General features: G+C 51.5%; 1 protein-coding gene across 2 annotated transcripts in view; it reads left to right on the top strand.

The window, feature by feature from the left end:
* Positions 1 to 4,590: 4,590 nt before the first annotated feature.
* GALNT15 (polypeptide N-acetylgalactosaminyltransferase 15) overlaps positions 4,591 to 21,250 on the top strand; it is a 42,552-nt gene continuing 25,892 nt past the window's right edge. For both annotated transcript variants that reach the window (XM_037143957.2, XM_037143958.2), the window contains exon 1: positions 4,591 to 5,806. In XM_037143957.2, coding sequence (XP_036999852.2) covers positions 5,280 to 5,806 — 527 coding nt within the window. In that variant the 5' untranslated portion in view covers positions 4,591 to 5,279. The remainder of the gene's footprint in view (positions 5,807 to 21,250) is intronic.

The raw sequence follows: 21,250 nt of genomic DNA on the forward strand, positions 1-21,250 counted from the left end.
ATACATTTTAATACATTTTTAATACATTTAAAATGTTAAATGTATTTTTAAGATTCCCCTACGGTGGGAGAAGAATGGTTGAAGGGAAAGCAAAGAAACCTTGGGTCCTGCTGGGTCTCTGAAAAGTGCCCTAAGGCCTCTTCCAAGTCCAAGTCCAAGTCCTAGGGCAGAACGTGTATGTGGAGGTAAGTCACAGATACCCTGGAGAGAGGGGACCAAGGTACAGTCCAGGGCAATGGCAAGCCCGGAGTCCTCCTCAACAGCGTGGTGTGGAAATGGAGCCTTTCCTGGGTTTGACTGTGGGTTTGAGAGAGTCCCCCAGAGTTGCCTGTGTCCCCCGAAAGAGTGGCATGGGCTTGTCACACAAAGCCTGTGACAGGAGGAGGCCTGGTGTGTGGAGAGCAGGTGGGTGTACCAATACCAGCACATCTGCAGGGAAGTGCCCAGAGGCCAAAGGGAGCAGGGCCCTTTCAGAGGACTCCAGCCTCGACGGATGACAACAGTGAGGACAGGCGTGCTCGCGTCCAGCCCTGGTCCCTGACAGCTCGGACCCTGTCCTGAAGAGAGGGAGGGGATGGGGAAACTTTGAAATTCCTGATACTGGTTCACGCCTAAGGCCAGAGGAGAGTTTTTACTTTTGCCATAAATGAACTTGTGAACACACACTCTGCTCGATGTGATTGCTCAATGCGGGTTCATGAGTTCATTTGTGGCAAAAATAAAGACTCTCCTCTGGCCTTGAACATCTGTGTCTGTGACCTGAGGCTTCTACACACAAAACTGAGTTCCCTTGCTCCTGCCTCATGCCTAAGCAGAATTTATCCTGGACCAGAGAGAAGCGACTTGAACTTGGATCTCTTCCTCGTCGTGTTCAGGGAGATGTGTTCCTTGTGTGAATCTTAGATCTGACCATAGAAGCATCTGGCAGGCTTGTCAAAACCCAGATGCCTGGGCCCACCGCATAAACTGAATCAGTGTGTCTGACAAGGGCCTAAGCACAGCCTGTATTCTTGGCCACCTTTGCATTTGAAGATGACCCTGCTGGTGATGGCTGGGTGCAGAGAGGATGCTTAGAGACATCCTATGAGGCTACCAGTCCTCCCCAAGGGAGTTCTGTGTGAAGGTTGTTCTCCATCGGTGCTTGCCCTTGTGACATTTAAACACACGGTCACAGTCTAATCAGAGGCACTGTTCTTTCCCAGTAGAACCTTGCTCGGCGTGAGCGCTCGGAGGGCAGAGTCGTCGGGGCTGTGTCAGAGGACCGGGCAGTGGGGTGGGCCAGCTCATGCAGGATCCTCCTGAGTAGGCTGAGTAAAGGGAGGAGTGGAGTTGGCTGCTGGTGGCGGCATACCTCCCTCTTCCCTTCCCCCCTTTCTAAGGCCAAATGTGGCCACCACCTAGGGTGTTACCTTATCATCAGCAATCCATTTAGTGCACAGGGAAGAGTGAACAACAGATCTCATCTCTGAGAGCCATTTATGGGACTTGTATTGCTGAGTCAGCACCGGCTGGTTGTGGGAGAGATGAAGACGGAGCTACTGTCAACAGGGGAGAGAGCCAAGTGACGGGGCGAGGGAAGGGCGCAGGTACCACAGGACGGTGTCCAGGCCCTGCTCCCCCAGAGAGCCCTGGACCGGGGCAGCGTACCCCCTGAGACTTTTGGGCGGTGAGTAGCAGAAGTGAGTAGGCATCCCTCGGGAAAGGCCCATTTCTGAGGCTGAGAGGAGTAAGGCGGAGAGAGAAAGGGTGTTTGTGTTGCGCCCAGGGGTCCATCGCTGGCTTGGTCTTGTTTCTGAAAAGCAGACATGGAGAAGAAAATCTTAGCCACACAAGGACAGCAGCTAAGAGACAGGGTTGTAGACTGAGACTGTGTTGCTGATGTCTGGGTGCTGCAGGAAGTGACGGGCTATGAGATTAGCAGCAAAGCAATGCCCCTGCGAGCTGGCCACTGGATGGGGCACAGCAGCATGTATGTGGGATACGGTCCCCACATATCCCACATACATGCTGGGATTGGGCCTGGGTCAGGTGAGCCTGCTGCTCTCCCCAGTCCTGATGACCCTGAAAAGCCAGGGGGTTTGGGGAGAAGTCTGGGTCCCACACTGCGTGGGGATGTAACACTTGTTACATTGCCCTGAGTGGGGCTCCTACCTTGAACCGTCTAATGAATAGTTGGGGACCCCCCAGCGGTCCATTAGAGTGAACTTCCCTAGGAGCCTGGTGGGAGTCAGTGCCAAGGGCAGCGTGACTGAGCCCCGCTGTGGCTGTCACGCCAAGATGGTGCATTCCAGCCCTAAGCCATCCCAGCAGCTACTGACCAACTTGAGGAGTTTTGTGGTTGCTTTGGCCATTTGGGGACCACCTAGGAATTTTCTTTCACTTAGGAGATCCTTAAAGCGTCATTCCAGGATTATGTGGAGGCCTTTTAGGGCTGACCCCAACCCTAGAGTCTCGGAAGACACGCAGACCTTGCTTGTCTTGAGTCAAAAGAAGCAGACATTTGCCTCTGCATCCATTGGACAGACGTCTGAGTGTCTAGTCTACACCAGACACAGGTCTGGTCTCCAGAGAAGCAGCAGTGAGCAGACGGAACCTTCCCTCGTAGAGATGACCTTTCACGAGGGTGAGATGGGGGACAGACAACAAAGGACTGAGTAGCTTACTTCTCAAGTGTTGAGAAGAGCCACGAAGGTTCTAAAGAAAGCAGGAGAGGAGGGACCTGGAAAATACAGTCCAACCCAACAATTCCCAAGTGCTGTCCCACAGGGCACTGCTCTGGGAAATGGAGAACTACCACACGTAACCCACCATTCCACCTCTGACTCTGAATGTGTCAGGGAAAACACACCTGCACATATGCACACACACACTCCCTGGAACACACCTGCATACATGCACACACACGCTCCCTGGCAGAAGCAACTGGGTCAAAAGGAAAAACATTTTCTGTGACTTGTGTGAGCTCACACTCTAAGATCAAAATCAAAACAGAAACAATGAGCAAGTCACTTCAGGAATTCTGGCAGTCCGGCCCCGCCCTCCACTCCTGGCTGCTGGACAGCCTTGGGCTTTGCAGCCATCAGGAAAAAGCCGCCTCACCGTGATAGTTCCCCTTAATGAAAACCCAGTGGAGAACTCCGAGAGTGCTAGATTCCCTGTGCTCTCTCCGTCACACCGTCCCTGATCCGGCGGCTTGTGGCTTCCCACACCTAAGTGCCGTTGACGTCTGACACCCTATCTGATGCAATCGTCTGTCCAGCTGCCTATGCTGCATCTCCCCTTGGCTGTCTAAAAGACACTTCCAAGTCCACAGGTCACCAGCCGAGCCACCGCTGTCCACCTGCTACCTACTCCTGGCCTCCGCATCTCAGTTGATGGCAACTCTATTCTTCCACTTAGACCAAAACCTTGAAATCATCCCCAACTCTTACCTTTCTCTCACACTGGATATCAATCTACTGGCCAAATCCCTCATGCTCTTCCTTAAAATATGTCCAGAAGCTGAGCACATCTCACTGCCTGCACCAATGCCACTTTGGTCCATGTCCTCATCATTCTTGCTGTGAAACGAACGCCTTAGTCGATGCCCCTGCTTCTGCCCTTTGCTCCCCACTGTCCAACCTCAACACAGCAGCCGGAGCCATCCAGTTGAAATCCAAGCCAACGCATCTGTCCTCCGCTCACGACCCTCCAATGGCTCCCACCTCCCTCAGAGGTAAAGCCGAAACCCCTCCCGTGACCCCTCCCTTTGGCTCTTACCCACTGTGCCTCTCCGATTCCATTCCCCACCACGCTGCACCTTGCCCACTCTCTCCCAGTCACACTGGCCCTCCGCAGATCCTCCGACAGGCCGGGCACACTCTCGCCTCCAGACCTTCGCACTGGTTATTGTCTCAGTTCCAAATGTTCATAGGGTAGCTGCCTAGCCCCCCTCCTTACACAAATGCTACTTTTTTGGGAAAACTTCCCTTGCCACTTAGTGTCCAATGTCAACCCCTAGCCCAGGATCCCCAGGCTCTTTCCCTGAAATATGCATTTTCACCATCTGACCCGCTGTAAGTTTTAATGAATTATCTGTCTGTCTTTCCCACTAGACTATAAGCTCCACGAGGCACAAATTTTGGTCTGTTCTATTCATTGCTGCATTCCCAGTCCCCAGAAGAGTTTGGGCACACGGTAGGTGCTCATTAATACTTGTTGGTTGAATGAAGTTTTACGACTGAAGGAGCCTGCCACTCCTCTTCCAATAGCACGCCCTCCCCTCAGGGGCCAGCACATAGTAGGCACTCAGATGCTCCTGTGGGCAGAAGAAGCTTCCATGAGCATCCCCTTCCCCTAGCTTCCCTCATTGTCAGAAGGACGGGTTGTGGTTTCCAGGAAGCAAGGATGAGTCTGGTCCAGCTTTCCGGACACCTGTGGGAGGCCGAGGGTGCAACCAGACAGCTAGCACCTTGCATCTGCATCACATGTACAGCCCTTCTGAAAACAGGAGGGGATACTCTTTCCTGCCCCTTTGGGTGGGGCAAGACGTCTCCCTGGGAACAAGATTCAAATCTGAATCCCTGGCATGTTTCTGTCTGGGTCTGGTCCTAGCAGTGACGACTTTTATTTTCCTCTGGAGCTGTGTTCCACGGGGTTGTGCAAAGCCTGGGAACAGTGAGGGCATTAGGACCAGGAACGAGGCGTCCGCCTGGCTCGGGCTGTGTCTGGCAGAGGGCTCTGGGCTGAGCGCGGAGCTGTGTGTGAAAGAAAATCAGGCACTGCCTGCCGGCTTCTCATCTGTTGATCTGACGTGACTTGAAACGTCCAAAGGATGACGGCTATCATCAGCTCTGCTGGACTGAGGACCCACCAGCTCCCCCCAGACATCGCATAGCAACCTGGCCACTCATGTGAGGGGGGAAGGAAACAGGGGACTAAACACCTGAGCAGAGTGGAATAACTGTTTTTCCCCAAGGAGAAAGAGAGGGTCAACGGGGGCAATCCGTTTAATTTGAAGTCCCTGTGAATGGGCTTTCAGAGGGCAATTAAAGAAATCCACTCAGAGAGGACCTGGGGTGGGACTTGGGTCCTGTGGCTTTCTGGTTGTAAGTGGAGGCTGGCCTTACACACGCTGTTGGCAAAGGTCAGATGGGATAAAAGGAGCAGGTTAAGTGACTGTCAAAAAACTTCCAGGTGGAACCAGAACCCCAGGTTCTGCTGCAAGCTGGAAGGAACCTGGAGCAGGAGGAGAAAGTGAACTTGAACATGACCTGTTGCACTTGGCAAGTTCCAGCAACATGCTCCTAAGGAAGCGATGCAGGCATGGACCATGCAGACTGCACTTCCTGGTGCTCTTGCTGATGCTGGGCTGCACGCTGCTGATGGTGGCCATGCTGCCCCCTCCTCCGCACGCCCTGGACCAGACTGTTACAGCTCAGGCTGCTCAGCATAGCCAGGCGGCTGGGTACCGCCTGGATTTCGGGGAATCCCAGGAGTGGGTGTTAGAGTCTGAGGATGAGGACCAAGAGTACGGTCCTTTGGAGGGCCTGCCGCCTTTTATCTCGCGTGAGGATCAGCTCCTAGTGGCCGTGGCCTCGCCCAGGGTCAGAAGGAACCAGAGCCAGGGCAGGAGAAGTGGCAGCTACAGGCTCATCAAGCAGCCCAGCCGGAGGCTGGACCAGGAGGCCTCAGAGAAGGACTGGGGAGCAGAGGAGGAGGACGAGGAGGTATCTGAAGAAGATGAGCTGACCACGCTCGGCTTGGAGGAGGCACTCAGCGCCCGCATCCCCCTGCAGAGGGCGCTGCCCGAGGTACGGCATCCACTGTAAGTAAGGCCCCGGCTTCCCCTTCCTCGGTACTGGGGTGCTATCAGCAAAGACGGGGTGCAAGCTTTCTGCACTCTACCTGGAACAGCGTTTTCAAGGTGTGGCCGCGGGACGAGCAGCCGCACGCCCGCCTCACCTGGGAACCTGTTAGACACGCGGAGTCTCAGACCCCGCCCACTCCTCCTGAATCAGAATCCCTGGGTGGCATCCTCTGATCTTTCCAGGCCAGAACCACCACCCCACGGGTCTTAGAGAACACAAAGGGAGCAACTCCTACTTGTTCTTTCTCTCCCCCGCCCTGCGTTCTAGTCCTTCTGTAGGGATTATCAGGTCCAACAGCTTCATCTACATAACGCAGAGGGGCATGGAGCAAATGTTCTCCAGGCACCTTCCAATTCTAACACTGTGACTCCACTGTATTTTGATTGTTGTTAGTGTTTGCTTTTGTTTTGAATCAAATAAGTGCAGCTAACACTAATGTGGCTCTTGCTCCATGTCTGGCTTCCATCTGAGAACCTTCCGTGAATTAACTTGTAAAGGTCCTTACAGCTCTGTTGGATGGGTGCTTGTAGTACCATTATACCTCTTTTATAGATGTGGAAATAAGGCACAGAGAGGCCAAGTGCATTCTCCACAGTCACACAGCTAGTGGGTGCCAAAGCAGGGGTTTGAATCTAAGCAGAAGCTCCTGTCTGCCCAAACCACCATTCTATGCCGCCCCTCCTTAGTCCACTAAAGGGACAAGTCCGGTGCCCAGGAGCTGGAATACCGCAGTCCGACCTGGCAGGGTGCCTGCCTCCCCAGACCAGGAGCAAGCTGGGATGACATGCGAGCTGTGCCCAGGGAGATGGTGGGCTCACCCTGTACACACCTGTCCTCTTCCCCCCACTCACACCACCATGGCTGGCTGCAGAGAAGGGGGCCTGGTTAGCAGCAGCCAGGGGCAGCTGGTGAGTTTGGGTGATCTAGGTCCCTTCCCTATAAGCCACATCTCTTTCAGAGCCCAGTTTCCCGGGAAGCTGGCATGCCCCCATCCCCTGGGTGAGAGGGTCCATGCAGAGCAGAAGCTGGGAGCAGGGCCACATACCCCTCAGATCCCCACAGGGTCTCACTCAGCCGGACACCTTGGCCACTCATTCCGTGCAAGTGCTGGGCAGTGCACGGGACTGATGCCTGCTGATACTGTGTGCCTGGGTGCCTTGCCACCTCCCTTTCGTCCCAACCCTGCTGCTGTTCCGACTTCTAGTCTTGGCTTTAAAAGCTCTTTTCAGGAAACTTCCAGCCCCAGCCAGCCCCACCCTCCTTTCAGTTTTGTACTCTCTGGAGTTTTAACTCATAACAGCCATTGCAACCAAAGCTGAATGGCCATTGACATGTCGGTTTGCTCAATGCCTGCTTCCCCTGCTGTGCAGTGAGCCCATAGGTTCCAGCACACAGTAAAGAAATGATCGCTGAGTTAAGGGAGATAGAGTTTTCAAATTCTTTTCATACTTTTTTTCACAGGCCTAGGGCAAGAATGAGTATCTTCAAACTAGATATCTCTGGCCAGGGGTGTGTGCGTGACTATGTGTGTTGCACTGTGAAAGTGTGCCGTGCACATGTGTATCTGTGGGTGCATTTCGTATGAGTTTGTGCATCGTGCTGTGTACGAACTGAATGGATGTTGTATATATGAGATGCATGTAGTACATATGAGTAGCACATTAAGGGGTGGCTGTATATTGTGTATGTGGTGCGATATACACAGGTATGAATTGTATGTTGTCTTGTATGTTTGCAATGGGTGTGTTCATGCTCATATGTGTTGATGTGCATTGCAGTATATATGTACACATACATTGTGTTGTGCATGTGGTGTGGCATGCACATGCACCATGCACATGTGTGCATGTATGTTTTGTGGTGTGAGGTTTGTTTTGCCTATACTTTGTGGTATGTGTGTTTATGTGTATTGTGTCATGACTGTGTAGCAAGTTTGTGAAGTGTGTTGTGCTCATGCATGTATGCATCTGCTGCATGTGTGTTACAAATATCTTGTGTGCTTAGTACATGGGTACATGTGCAAATGTGCTGTGTGGGTTATGCATGTGATGTGAAGTGCATGGATATGTTGTGTGTATGGCACAGGTGTAAGCAAATTTGGTGTTATGTGTATAAGTGCTGCGTGTGTCCTGCTGGTGGTGTGTAGAACATGGGTGTATGTTGTGCATGTTTGTGGTGTGAGCATGGATACATTTTCTGTTGTGTGTGTGTGTGTGCACCACTTTAGTACTGCCTCTTCCAGCCAGGGTAGCCAGTCTGTTTCTGTTTGCCTGATTTCAGCACCGAGTCCCCTATAGGTCGGTCCCAGGCAAACCCCATCCGGTTGGTCTTATCTCCAGCTTCCCAGGGTTCTCATAGGACCTCCCCCAGCTCTGTCTGGAGGTGTGAGGCGCCCTCTGCTGGCTGAAGCTGGTCCATGCAGCCTTTGCTGCCCAAGACGTGGGCTCCAGACTCCCCTCTCCCGTCTGCGCTTCAGACACCTACCTAGCACCCTCTAGGATACTTAGAGAATTCTCTGTGAAGTGAGACAGTAACACCGCCCCCCACACACACTCTCTGCAGGGTGTCAGGACTCTCCGCCTTCCGCCACTTTCAAACCCAATATAGAACCCATAAAAGAACAGCCTTATATTCAGCACCAGCTATCTGCACGTCCCGCACTGCTCCTTTCCCACCAGAACCAGAACACCAGACTTCCCGCGGCTCTGCCTCCTGCTGTAGCAAGCCACGCACTGCACCATCGTCCTCGCCTCCCGCCCCGCCCCCAGCGCTTCTTGCAAGCCCCTCCTTGACTCCTAACCCAGACAAACCCAGTGGCTTCAGTTCCCGCACCCAAACCCCCCGAACCAGCCCTGGCCTCTTGTAACTACCTGGGGGAGGGGGGCGGAATCGCTGGAGGTCAGTTTGAAAAGGGGGCACGAGGAGACTGACTAATGATGGAAGATCAAAACAGAAAAAAATCAGTGTAGGACAAAGGGCAAGATATGGAAAGAACAGTAAAACTATAGTGAACATTTACTAAATACATTCTACGCACTAGGGATTCCACTAAATGCTGTTTACTTGTTTAATCTTCCTGACAAACCTACAAGGTAGGTCATATCATCTCCACATTATGGATGAGAGATCTGAGGACCAGAAAGGTGGAGGGACTGGGGCTGGGTTACTTAACTAGGCGTGTCTGACACTAAAAGCTGTGCTCTTCTCCTCGATGCTGTATTTTGAGCAAGTTGTATAAGCTGGAAGCATTTCCAGTGTTTCCACCTATAAAATGGGGGGCACTCACGCCGACTGGTTCACAGGGAGACACGGAAGAGGAAGCTTATTGCTGCATCCATGGTGGCCCTGAGGAGCTGGGAGCCACCTGGACATTTTGTCCCAGGGCACGGTGAAACACGGTGAAATAGTCGTGCTGTGGGAAGGGCAGGGTCCCGGGCTCAGGGGCAGGAGATGGATGAATACGTAGATGAAACAAAGAGAAGGGCCCTCTATGCACCAGGGGCTGAGGACTAAGGTGGACTCCGCCCTTCCCTGGTCCTGTCAAAGGGTGGAGGGTGAGGGGAGGAGCAAGCCTTCCCCATTCAACCTCCAGGTGTTGACAGCTTTCAGCACCCCTCCAGGCTTAGCTCTCCTTTGATCATCTTGGCATCCAGCATCGGGCAATTGATATCCAGGCTCAAAGACCCCCAGCTGAGCAAGTGCTTTGTAGTCTCTCCTCCAGGCAGCAGGCCCCCAGACTTGAGCATGCAGCTCTACACCAAAGGCTTTGTTGTAATACAGATTCCTGGCCTCCGCCCCTAGGGTTTCCCACTCAGCAGGTTCAGGGTGGGGTCAAGAATTTGACTTCTGTGAGTTCCTGGGTGCTGCTGCTGCTTCTGCTGCTGCTGATCTAGGACTCTCTTTAGGCCAAGCAGGTTGGACAGAGCTCTCAAATTGTAATACACATGCAACCCCCCTGGGCATCCTGTTAAAACGCAGTCTAACTTACCAGTGAGAGGCCAGGGGTGTGGCCCCAGATGCTGCATTTTTATCTCGCTCCCAGTCGGTGCCAGAGCTGGTGGTCCACCGACCATGCTTTTGAGCAGCAAGGGGCTACATCTGTGGTTCCCCAGACTGTGTGCGTATTAGATTCCCACACATGGCTTGTTGAAAATGTAGATTTTTCAGACCCTCTCACTGGAGACTCTCCATAGTTTCAAGTTGGAGCCCAGTGATCCGAATTTTTAAAAGCTGATGCAGGATAGTTCAGGGAACCACTGGTGTAGAATATGAGTGGAGAGGTAGTGGAGCTCTGGAAGGTTCCATGGAGGGAGTAGTACTGGGACTGGAAGGCAGAGAAGCATAGAGGAAGGTAGTCCCCCTCCTAACTGGGGGTTTTGTGCTTAAACATAAATGTCAGCTCAGCTGTCGCAGGTTCTGTGTTGCCTGCTTACTTCAAACCTAGGTTACCTTGGTTTGTATACTTACAATTGCAACTAAATCAAAATTACATGGAACAGTGGCCTGGGGTTGAATCCCATCCACTTGCTGTGTGACCTTCTCTAATCACTCAACCTCTCTGAGCCTCAGTTTCCTCAACTGTAAAAGGGAGGCAACAACCTTGCATGAGGTTATAGCTCAAATGAGACAAAATATTGATGATTTTTCACCCAGTATTCAAGCCCAAACAGAGGTTGCCCCTGTCACATTCTTGAGTGTAAGACCGGTAGGAGTGACTCGGAAAGATGGAGGAAAGTTGGGGCCAGCTGCTGGGACATGATTGTCCCTTCTCTGATAGAGCAGTTCCTTTTCTGTCCCTGGGGGCTGCAAAATAATCACAAACCTGGGGGCACGCTGGAATTATCTGGAAGGTCTTAGATATTGCACATGCCCAGGTCCTATTTCCAGAAGGCCAGGCTCAGGATGCTCAGAGTCTCTGTAGAGGGAGGCTGCAAGGCTTAAGACCCCCACGAAGAAGGGGACTGCGTACCCCTTACATGGCTTGCCTGCACTGTGGGGAGTGAGAGGCTACCAGCACCAGCCTCAAGTGTAGGCTCCCGCCCTCCCCACCCCTAAGCTCCTTTCCTCGAAGGGATCATCTCCGGGCTGTGTCCCAGCCCTTCTTCCCCCAGCCCTGGCTTGGAAATTGATGTTCCCAGGATGAGCCACATTAATTACGAACTAGATGGGCTGAACTTTTTCTCAGAATGTAAGAGAAGGACTGTATGGTATTACTCTGCTGTTTGTATTGACACCCAGCCTATACAAACTCCTTGGGAGCAAGAAGAGTGTCTTCTTTCATTCACTGAACAAATATTTATTTAGCAGTTATTAAAGGTCAGAAGGGAAGCAAGACCCAGCCCCAACCCCCAGGAGTGTGGGGGACCCTGCGGGATGCAGACAAGCAGCGTGGCCAGCTGTTGCTATACGGGTGGGCTCAGAACTGAGATATGGAAGCCCCCGAGTGAAGGCCCTGCTGATCTGGTAGGAGCTGGGGGTCAGTAACCTCCAAGTAGCTTTAGAAAACCCAGCAGAAACTTTTCTACTCTAGCCCAGCGATGGGAAGGTGGGGGAGTGTTTGTGCCCCAGCCAGGCCATCTGGTGCGAGGCTGTGACTCACTCTCTTCGAATCGTCATCCAAATGCACTTTCCTTGGAGTTCGCAGGGACCCCGGAGGAGCTGCATGGAGAGAGGGCGTGCCTCTGTGATCCTGGGGGGTGGCGATGGAAAGCTAACGCTTCCTGAGCAGCTCTCTTGGGCCAGGATGATCCGCTTTCATCCAGGCTGCAGCAGAGCCTCCTCATCCTTGTGCTGGCCAATTATGGGGTGTAAAAAGCAGAGCCAGGATTCAAAGCCAGGTTGATTCGATTCCCAAGCCCTAGATGTTTCCTCCCCGTTGCTGCTACTCAGAAGATGGACAAATGAGGTCAGACCGGGTTTTGGACACGTTGGGTGTGTGTGTACAAACTGAGAGTAAAATACGCACCAAATATCGGGTTGAAGGACAAAGAAAGCAGCTAGCCCCATTATTTAACAATGAAAATGCGAGTTTCCCCGCGGGTCCACCCCATGAGCACCTGGTCACGCACGGGCACTGCTTCACGGTAGCCTGTCCCTGCCCAGCCTCAGGGACTTCCTCAGCGAAGCCGGGGCCCAAATAGAGCAGGGGGACTGCGCACTCCCACCTGGCAGGAAGAATCTCAGGCCTGCAGAGGTGGTGCCCTGCCCAGGTCCCCTTTTGTGGACCCCTTACTAGTTGCTCTCTTGTTTATCTACCTACCTTAATCCCTCAAAGGACTAAGATACATCCTACAATAGCGCATTGCTATTGATAAAACTGGAGATAAGGGGAAATCTGCTTTCGAATACCTTTCCTTTGGTTCCTGGTCCTTGCCAAGCCCCTTCCCACTTCCAGGCCTTAGCAGAGGCTGGGACAATGGCAGGAACACTGGTCCCCACCCACATGCCTTCTCTCCGCTGTGTTCTGCCCACCGGCAGTCAGTTCTCAGCTCTCGTCCCAGGCCCCACACCCCGAGTGTCTCTGCGGAGCCCTCACTACAGTTGTTGAATAATTATTTGGTTATCTATCTAATGGGATGTAAACTCCACGACAGCAGAGCCTGTCTTGGTCTGGCTTCCCCCTAAGCAGACCCTGAGACAAGCATCTGTTGCTCAGGTGGGCCAGGGAGCGCTGGGAGGGGCCCAGGGACAGGGAGCAGCCAAGGGAAGGTCTGTTTCCAAGGCAGTTACTGTGGGCGGCTAGAGCTCGGCCATGTGCAGGAGTCTGAGAGACTGCGTTTTACTTACCCCACCCACCCACCCTCCAGGTCAACACTGCTGGCTATTAATAGGCCAATTCTGTTTTAGTCACTGGCTGAGGGCAGCTCACAGGGGCGGGTGGGAGGTTAATTCCCTCCTGCAGGTGGAGGGGAGGGCTCCTCCAGCACTCAGGAAAAGCCCTCAGGCACTTGAAAGTTAGGCGGTCCTCTTGATCATAATGATGTGGCCCTAAGGGGCATGGGCAGGGGCACCTCCCCTTCTGCTTCGAAGATCTTATCTACTGAATTCCTCCTTCAGTATTCACAGGGAGTGGGTTGTCAGTAAATACCTGTTAAATGGCTGGATGGAAAGATGGGAGGTCAACTCAGAGAGAAAGTTAGAATAAAGATAGGCAATGCACAGAACCCTCTCAATGACTAAATAGTCTATCTCTTTACTCTGAGCTTCCTGGCAGCTAAGTTGAAAAGGGAAACAATGATTCTTATTGTTTGTTCGAGGGAGGAAACACACCAGGTCCTCAAAGGAAAAGAAGCTTTTCCTGGCGCTTGTATCTGACAGAATTGCCCACCAAAACTTCACAGAAGGGACCGTGATAGAGAAGACAGTGCCCTCCACAGCGTCACCCTGACGGGCAAAGCAGATATCATAACATTGATGCTCATACTGTCACTGAAGGGTGCCGAGAGCAAGACGCTACTATGCATGACTAGACACAAACAAATCACTAAGACAGCCAAGGCAGTGGGATCTAACTAAGTCACTTTTTGAGGGTGTTAATTAATCAGTATAGATAGTCCAGAACATGGGAAGGAACCAATGAATCACATGTTCTTCAAACAGCCCTTCATCATTGTCACTTTGATCTGGACACTGGAACCCAAGCCTAAATCCAAAACATTCTCTAGCACTGTAGTTCAAGATGGCACTGTATGTGCTGGTTAAGAGCATGAGGTTTGGAGTCAGACCGACCACCAGCTATTTGCTGTGTAACTTTAGGTAAGTCATTTCACCTCTCTGGGCTCTGGTTTCCTCATCTGTAAAATGGGAATGTTCATCCATTGTTTAGTGCTGTGTAACACACCACCTCAAAAGTTAGGGGCTTAAAACATAGATAAATTGGACTTCACAAAAATTTAAAAGTTTTGCACTCCATGAAAGTAAAAAGATAATCGAAGAATGGTGGGGAAAATAGCAACCTACACGTCTGGATTGAAGTGTAAGGACGGATATCCAGAACACAGAAAGATCCTTATAGCTCAACAATAGACACCAAATTTATAAATAAGCAAAGAATTTAAACAGACACTTCTCCAAAAAAAAAAAAAAGAGAAATGTTGAAAAGTGCATGAAAACATGTTCAAATCATTGGCCATCAGGGAAATGCAAATCAGAGCCACAGTGAGATACCGTTTTACCCCCACTATACTGGTTAAAATGAAAAAGACAATAATAAGAGCTGACCAGGATGTGATGAAGTCGGAACCCTCATTTGTCGCTGATGAGAATGCAAAATGGTTTCGCGGCTTTGGAAAGGGGTTTGGCGGCTCCTCAGAATGTTAAACCTGGAGTTGCCCTGTGACCCAGCAATCCCCCTCCTACGTATATACTCAAGTGCACTGAAAACCTGTGTCCACACAAAAACTTACGTAAGTGTTCATAGCAGCAATACGAATGAGAGCCAAAAAGGGAAACACGCAAGTGGCCATCAGCTGATAAATGGATAAACGCAATGTGGTCCATTGAAGCAATGGAGTGTTACCTGGCACTAAAAGGGAGCAAGTGCTGAGACATGAGACAGCACGGTGAACTTGGAAAGTACGGAAAATACGCCAAGCTAAAGAAGCCAGACCCAAAAGGCCACAGACTGTATGATTCTGTTCACATGAATTGTCCAGAGTAGGAAACCCTGTAAAGACAAAATATAGGTTAGTGGTGGTCAGAGGGTTGGGGAGTGACTACTAATGCATAGTGGGGATTTTGTGGGGCGGGTAATGAGAATGTTCTGGAATTATTTAGTGGCTGTGAGTGCACAGCTTTGTGAATACAACGAAAACCACTGAATCGTACACTTTTATTAAGGTGAATTTTGTGGTATATGATTTATATCTCAATAAAATTGTTATTAAAAATAGTGGCTTAAAACAATTACCATTCATCTGTTCATGAGTCTATGATGCAAACTGGGTCCAGAGGGGCCCTTCTGCCCCTCTCTCACCCGGGGTCCGCCTGCTGCCTTCTGGGAGTCTGGGATCCAAGATGGCCTCACTCACGTCCGGCAGCTGGGGCTGGTCCTCTGCGGAGCCACTCCAAGTGGCCTCTTGTCCGCCTGTAAGCTAGACAGGCTTCCTTCCATGGCATCTCAAGGCAGCAAGGCTTCTTGAGGCCTAATCTGGGGTGTCTCAGCCTGTCACTTCCAGTACATTTTATTGGTCACAGAAAGTCACAAGACCAGTCAGGTTCAGAAGGTGAAGAAGTAGATTCCACCTTTTGATGAGCAATGTGATAAAGTCACATTGTAAAGGAATGTGCATCCAAGGCGGACAGACGTATTGGGGCCATCTTTACACGCATGAAAATAGCTATTTCAAGGGGCAGTTGGAGGATTAAATGCAATAGTGCACAGTGTTCAGCACAACGCCGCGTGTACAGGAACACTCATTACATGGTGTCCAGTGTGCCATTCAGGTTGATTGTCCTGTAATTTAGTTGTGTTCCCGATTTAGTCCTGGGAGGAGGTGAGGGCAACTACCACCTGGTCTGCCTCATTAGACTGTGGCTATGATGGTTATTCATAAGGTGCTAACATTACACAGCCTGCCGACCCCCCATCACCCCATGGTGATCACAGAAGCAAGGCTGGCAGGGTCTTTAGACCTGTGAGCTGCCCCCCTACCAGCTGCAGGAACGGGAGCCCAGAGAAGAGAGGCGGCGGACTTGTCCAGGGCCTTTTGCTTCCCTCACTCATGGGCATTTCGGGGTCTGAGCAGGATGGAGGGTCTTCTTCCAGCGCACAGGTCGCCTCCCCTCTGACGCCTTGTCTCACACTCTTCCTCCTGGACCAGGACCCTGGCTCAGGCTGTGATCCCCTTGGGGTCCCCTTGCAGGAGGATCTTTGAGGAGAAAGAAGGGGGGCAGGACACGGTCTGGGGTGAAGGCACAGAAGTCCCTGAGTTTAGTGACTCGCACATCACAGAACGACGGCCCACGGGTTGTCCTGTCACGGACGTGCTCTCTGGCCCCACAGTCCTTTTTTTGGACATTAGGTTAGTGGCCAACGTTTGAAAATCAAGACATTTCCTATAAACAACTGAGATGTGAGGCTTTTTCTGAAAACCAGAAAGATCTGGCAGCCCTGGGATGAATCTCCCCCTGATAACATTGGCTCCTTTTCCGTGGGCTGTGTGCTCCCCAGCTCACTCCTGCCCCAGGGCCAGCGAACACAGGGGACAGTGACCTCCTGGCTGCCTGCAGCCTCTGCCACATTGGAGCTTGTGCTCCCTCCACACCCAGCAGAGGGCCAGAGCGCTAAGGAGGCAGTGGCCCAGACCGGCTGTAAGGCCCCCGTTAGAGACCCTTGTTGCCTGGACCTTAGAGGATTTGTTTTAAAGGTTTCCGCAGTTTCCCTGAATCAGTGACTCGAACGCTCTCCCTAGCCCTGGGCTCATCAGCCCTGGCTCCCCACCCTGCAAAGCTCCGTGAGGCTGGATAAGAAGTGGGCGGGAACAGTGGGTATATATGTGGTGAAGGAGAAGCAGATGACAGGTCCTTAGCTCCACCACCCTCTCTTCATTCCCCACCTCCCTCCTCGTGCCCTCTGGTTCCTTAGAGACCCAGCATCCTCTTGGTGACATCAGGGCCCATAAACAGGGGAGCTGGGCCCCACAGTCCGGACCTTTCCTGTTTCCCCAGTGTCTCCCAAACCATACGCACTCACATCAGCTGAACAGTTAGTGGGTGCTCGCCATCACCGGCATTACCTTCCTCAAGGGAATCCATGCTGCATTTTAACAAACTGCAAGCCTCCAGAGCCACCTGCGTGAGCAAGCAGGTGGGAGGCCTTTGCCCCCCATGGCCTCCTGGGTCATTGCAGACACCGCCCAGCCAGGCCCGTGTTCCAGGGAACCAGGTCCAGCAGGGGTCTGTCTCAGCCCCGGTGACTCCCACGGCTTTCTGCCTGCGACCTTGTGTGATGGACTGCAGTACTGTTATGCTGTGACTCCAAGAGTCGCGTGGTGTCCCACCACATGGTACCCACTGGAGTCAGGCAACGCAACAGCCCCAGTGATGGGGGTGAAGATTAGATGAGACCGCATATGGGAAGCTTCCACGAACTATTCCAAGAACCTCTGGCTAGGCCTCCAGCACCAGAGGCCAGCCAACACGTAGTACTAACCCGAGTAACAGTAACAGTTGCCATCGATTGAAAGCTTGCTGTGAGAAAGCCCACACAGCGCTTCTCTCGGCTTAGATCATCTTTACATCGCCGTCTAAAGTAACTACTTGTCATCCTCATTTCATAGACGAAGAAATTGAGGCCTAGGGAGGCATCCAGCACATGGGAGGCTTGCAAGAAATAAAAACAATAATTAGCTGTTATTGAACGCTTACTATGAACACAGCGCTGGGCTAAGCACTTCATCTCTATTAACTCATCGGATCCTGCCAACAACCCCCATGTTACGAAGGAGAAACCTGAGGTTAAGTAAATACGTGCTTAAAAAAGGACTCACTGGAATCAGAAGGACTGCAGAAGATACAAAGTGGTCGCTGTAGGTGCAAGCGGGTCTGTGGACCTGGAATTGTGGAAGGAAGGGAGGTTATCGGAGAGCTCTCGCTGCTTGTCCGAGTCACGGAAGAGCAGAGGCAGGATTGGACCCGAGACGCGAGACTCGGAGCCGCTTCCTAAGAGGCTCTGAGCTGACACAGTTTTGAGCGAGGTGGGTGGAGCTGCAGTTGGGCTGCTCTCAGGGTGTCACATGTCACCCCCTCCTCGCCTCTGCCCCATTACTGGGCCTGTGGGCACAGAGGGGCTCATTCCATTTGCCCGTCCTCAGAAGCCTCATCGTTCCCCGCAGGCTGTCAAACCCCAGCCCTGGGAGGATGACCGTGGACCCCCTTGCTGGTGCATGTACTTGGTACCCCTTCTTTCTGCTGGTGTCTGAGGGCTACGCAGCCCGCACATCCACAGGCCACCTCGTCCAGGTCGTTGCTCCCACCAGGGACAATTCATCCCCGACTCCTCTGAGAAGCACTGACAGGCCTGAGACAGGAGGCCTTGTCGGCGTTCATAACACTTCGCACTGCACTCCCAGCCGGAGCCGAGGGTGCCGGGCTTTCTCGCAGACCACAGACTCACGTGGAGGCTGCTCTTGTCCTCCCCTCAAACATTATTTCCATGGCTGGTTTCAGCCTCTGCCACCTGGCCGGTTCGCAGGTGCCCAAAGAGAAGCCCCAAAGCTGTCTGCGTGTGTCCTGAAGGTTGAATGAGCTTCTCCCATGGAGCAGGTACAAATCCCTTCTGGGCCAGGATGACCCGCCACAGCTGAGGGAGGCATCTTCTTTAGCTTTGGAATAACTTTCAAAGACACACATGGCCTTTCCGAATCCTTAGCAGCCTATGGAGTTTACCCCAGTCACACTCCTTGCCCATTTATCTCTTGGCCACCCCCTTTCACTGTGAAGAGAGAGTGCAGTTCTTTCTATCCATAAAACCTAGAAAATTCAGGAGCAAGACAGCTGGAGAGGATGGGATTCTCATGAAATTCTCTTTAAAATTCGAGTTGCCCTGGTTTGGCCTCTTTCCTCCTGCCTCTCCTACCCCAAGGGCATCCCAAAGAGTCAAGGACACAGAATTCTGAGGCTGGAAGAGCCTCAGGAATTCACATCACAGTAAGAGCACATCTCCCAGTAACAGCAGCAAGTACCCGCACGGCGTTTACTCCGCCAGCTACCACGCCACCGTCGCAGCAGCCCTACGGGGCGATGACATTATGGCTGTCCTGAGGAAACCAAGGCACCAAGGAGCTAAGTGACTTGCCCACGTTCACTGACACAGCCCGGAAGTGGCAGAGTTCCCGCACCCGTGCCCTGAAGCATCAGGCTGAACAGCCTCTCTGCAGACACCATCAATCCCTGAGGTCAAGGAGAGGAAGTCGGCCACCCGGGAGCCCTGGCTATTTAGCAGAGCAGGAAGTTCTTCTGCATCCTGACTTTGAGGAATGTGTGGTTTTAAAGAGCTAGAATTTCCATACGGAGCTCTTTCATTGATGGAGTCCCTCCAAAGCGCTGTGCTAAGCACTTGTTTCTTACAAAAGCTTTGCAGTGGGTGGCATTAGCATCGAGCAGGTATGGAAAAGTTCACCTCCCAAAGTCATTCAGGAGACATCCCATGCTATACTGTGGAGTGTAACTGTTTGAAGATATGTTTTACAAAGATGGTATACATGCTAGTCACATTGTATCTTCTCCCAAGAGAGCTATAAAATAGCCACTATCTAGCTATTAAGTGCCCATAATTATTTCTAGATTCTCACAGCAGGCCCACAAAGTAAATATCGTTATCCTTATTTTTCAAGTGAGGAAACTGAGGCTTATAAATACTGAGTTTACCACCCATGGGAACTTAGGAAGCAGCAGAGTGAAGTTTCAAATCTAAATGTGTCTGATTCCAAAGTCTAAGCTCTTTTGACCACCTCACTTCAGGGACAAACACACACATGTGCACAGACACACGTGCACACACACATTTGTGTTGTTTCTGAAAAGGGCTAGTCCCTTGGGAAGGCATGGACGTGTTCTGCCCTGTGGTGATGAATTTTGGTCCCTAAAAAATCGCACCCACAGGAATTTCATATGCTAGTCTTTCTGTCCCCAAATTCCTCCCCAGGTCAGACTTTTGGCAATTGCTCAAGGAATGATTTAGGCTTTTTCACGGCCAATGAATTTGTTGAGGCAACATTTCTTTTCCTAGCCCCGCAAGGCCCCAGTCCTGGGCTCTTTGGATTTGTCTGGGGAGAGGAAATGGACAGGTGACTAAGGAAGTCGTGGACCTGTGTATGAGAGGGTCTAGAGCGATTCTTACAGCAGAGTGGAAGTTCTCAAAGTTGGGCGTTGGAGGAGAGAGCTCCACCAGGCATGGAAAGGGGGCTGGGGGTCGGGGGGGAGGGAGGCTTTGGGGGGTAAGAGGAAGACGCAGCATGTTTGTGGGGTGGGGGTGGGGGTGGGGAGGACTCTGTTATCTTCCTAAAATCCTACCAGTAACTGGCTCCACTCTGGACACGTTACGTGAACAGCTCTGAGATCAGACTGTAAACATCCCTAGAAGTTCATTACTTCATTTGTCTTCAGGAAGCTTCTGAGGACACTGTCATCCATTTAGGGACTTCTTTCTAAAGCCCATAGAAATTTCCTTTAAAAATTAGTGCTGGGTGCAAAAACTGGTGAAATCCAAATAAGGTTTGTATTTGTGTTGGTGGTGTTGAACTTCGTCGGACCCCTGGTTTTGAGCGTGTGGGTGCCGTGTCAGGCAGCTGTGCGTGGAGCTGGGTGCAGCTAACACCGGGGCTCTCTGTGCTGTTCTGGCAACTTGTGAGTTCTAAACTATTTCAAAATAAAAAGTTACAGATGTTTTAAAAGTACCAGAAAGAGCATCACTTTCCCTAAAAAAACATGGTATGTGACTTCTCCGGTGGTGACAATTCTCTTCAAGAATAAGCTACCAGGAAGCTCAGAGCCCGGGAAACACTGAAAATTCGTTCTAGAGACACCAAGGCTCTATGGCTCATATATTCATGTTCTTTCTCCAAATGCTGACTTTCTGCACTTTTATATTCCCCTGTTCCTGACTGTTCCCCCTTATTTATATTCTAGCATTGTTTTATTGTACATGTTTCTTGTGAGTTACTTCAAATCCTTTATGGAAAAGAATAGTGCATAAATACATAAACTAATAAATGATTGTCACAGCTGGTTTATGAGATGGTCAGGTGCTTTTGAAAAAATATTATTTAAGCAACAGGGTGGTGATTGCTGGGGGGCAGGTTAGGGGACTAAATGGTAACGGAAAAAATATAGTAAAGATGAAAACTATTACTTAGGAATTCTGTTTTACTGTTACCTTAAAGCACTTACCTGGTATCAAGTTCCCCTCCCACAGCAAGATTTTGCACTGAGAGTCCCATGCAGGTTTCCCGCTCACTGAGAGATTTGACCTTGGCAAGGCCCCTGCCGGGCAGAGGATGCTGCAGCTGACAGCAGTGTGCCCGACAGCGTTATAAGCGCACCTCCCTCGGGCGGGGCCACTCTGACTGTCACAGGCGCCTCTAGAAGCTGGAAGTTTGGGGTCCATGAGACAATCGCTATTCCAAAGCAAATACTCCTCTGAGGACGGCTGTGGTTTTAACAGTGAAAACCTGGAGAGAAGCACCTTGGAAATGCACTTCAGGGAAGCGCCCTTCGTGAGCAACTGTGAGCTGCACCCTGCTCCACGCAACCGGTTGTTAGCATAATTAGTGCCACTGTGGACTCTCTCCTACATCTCAACTGGTGCACTGCCAAGCAAATACAGAGCTCCCCATTCACCCGGAGAGGGGGAGGGAGCGGGCCAGCCAGCCTCCTGGCAGTGGTAACACCATGCAAGCCAG

Source organism: Artibeus jamaicensis, unplaced genomic scaffold (assembly GCF_021234435.1).
Source record: "Artibeus jamaicensis isolate MK-2021 breed Jamaican fruit bat unplaced genomic scaffold, CSHL_Jam_final contig_519, whole genome shotgun sequence".
NCBI lineage: Eukaryota > Metazoa > Chordata > Mammalia > Chiroptera > Phyllostomidae > Artibeus > Artibeus jamaicensis.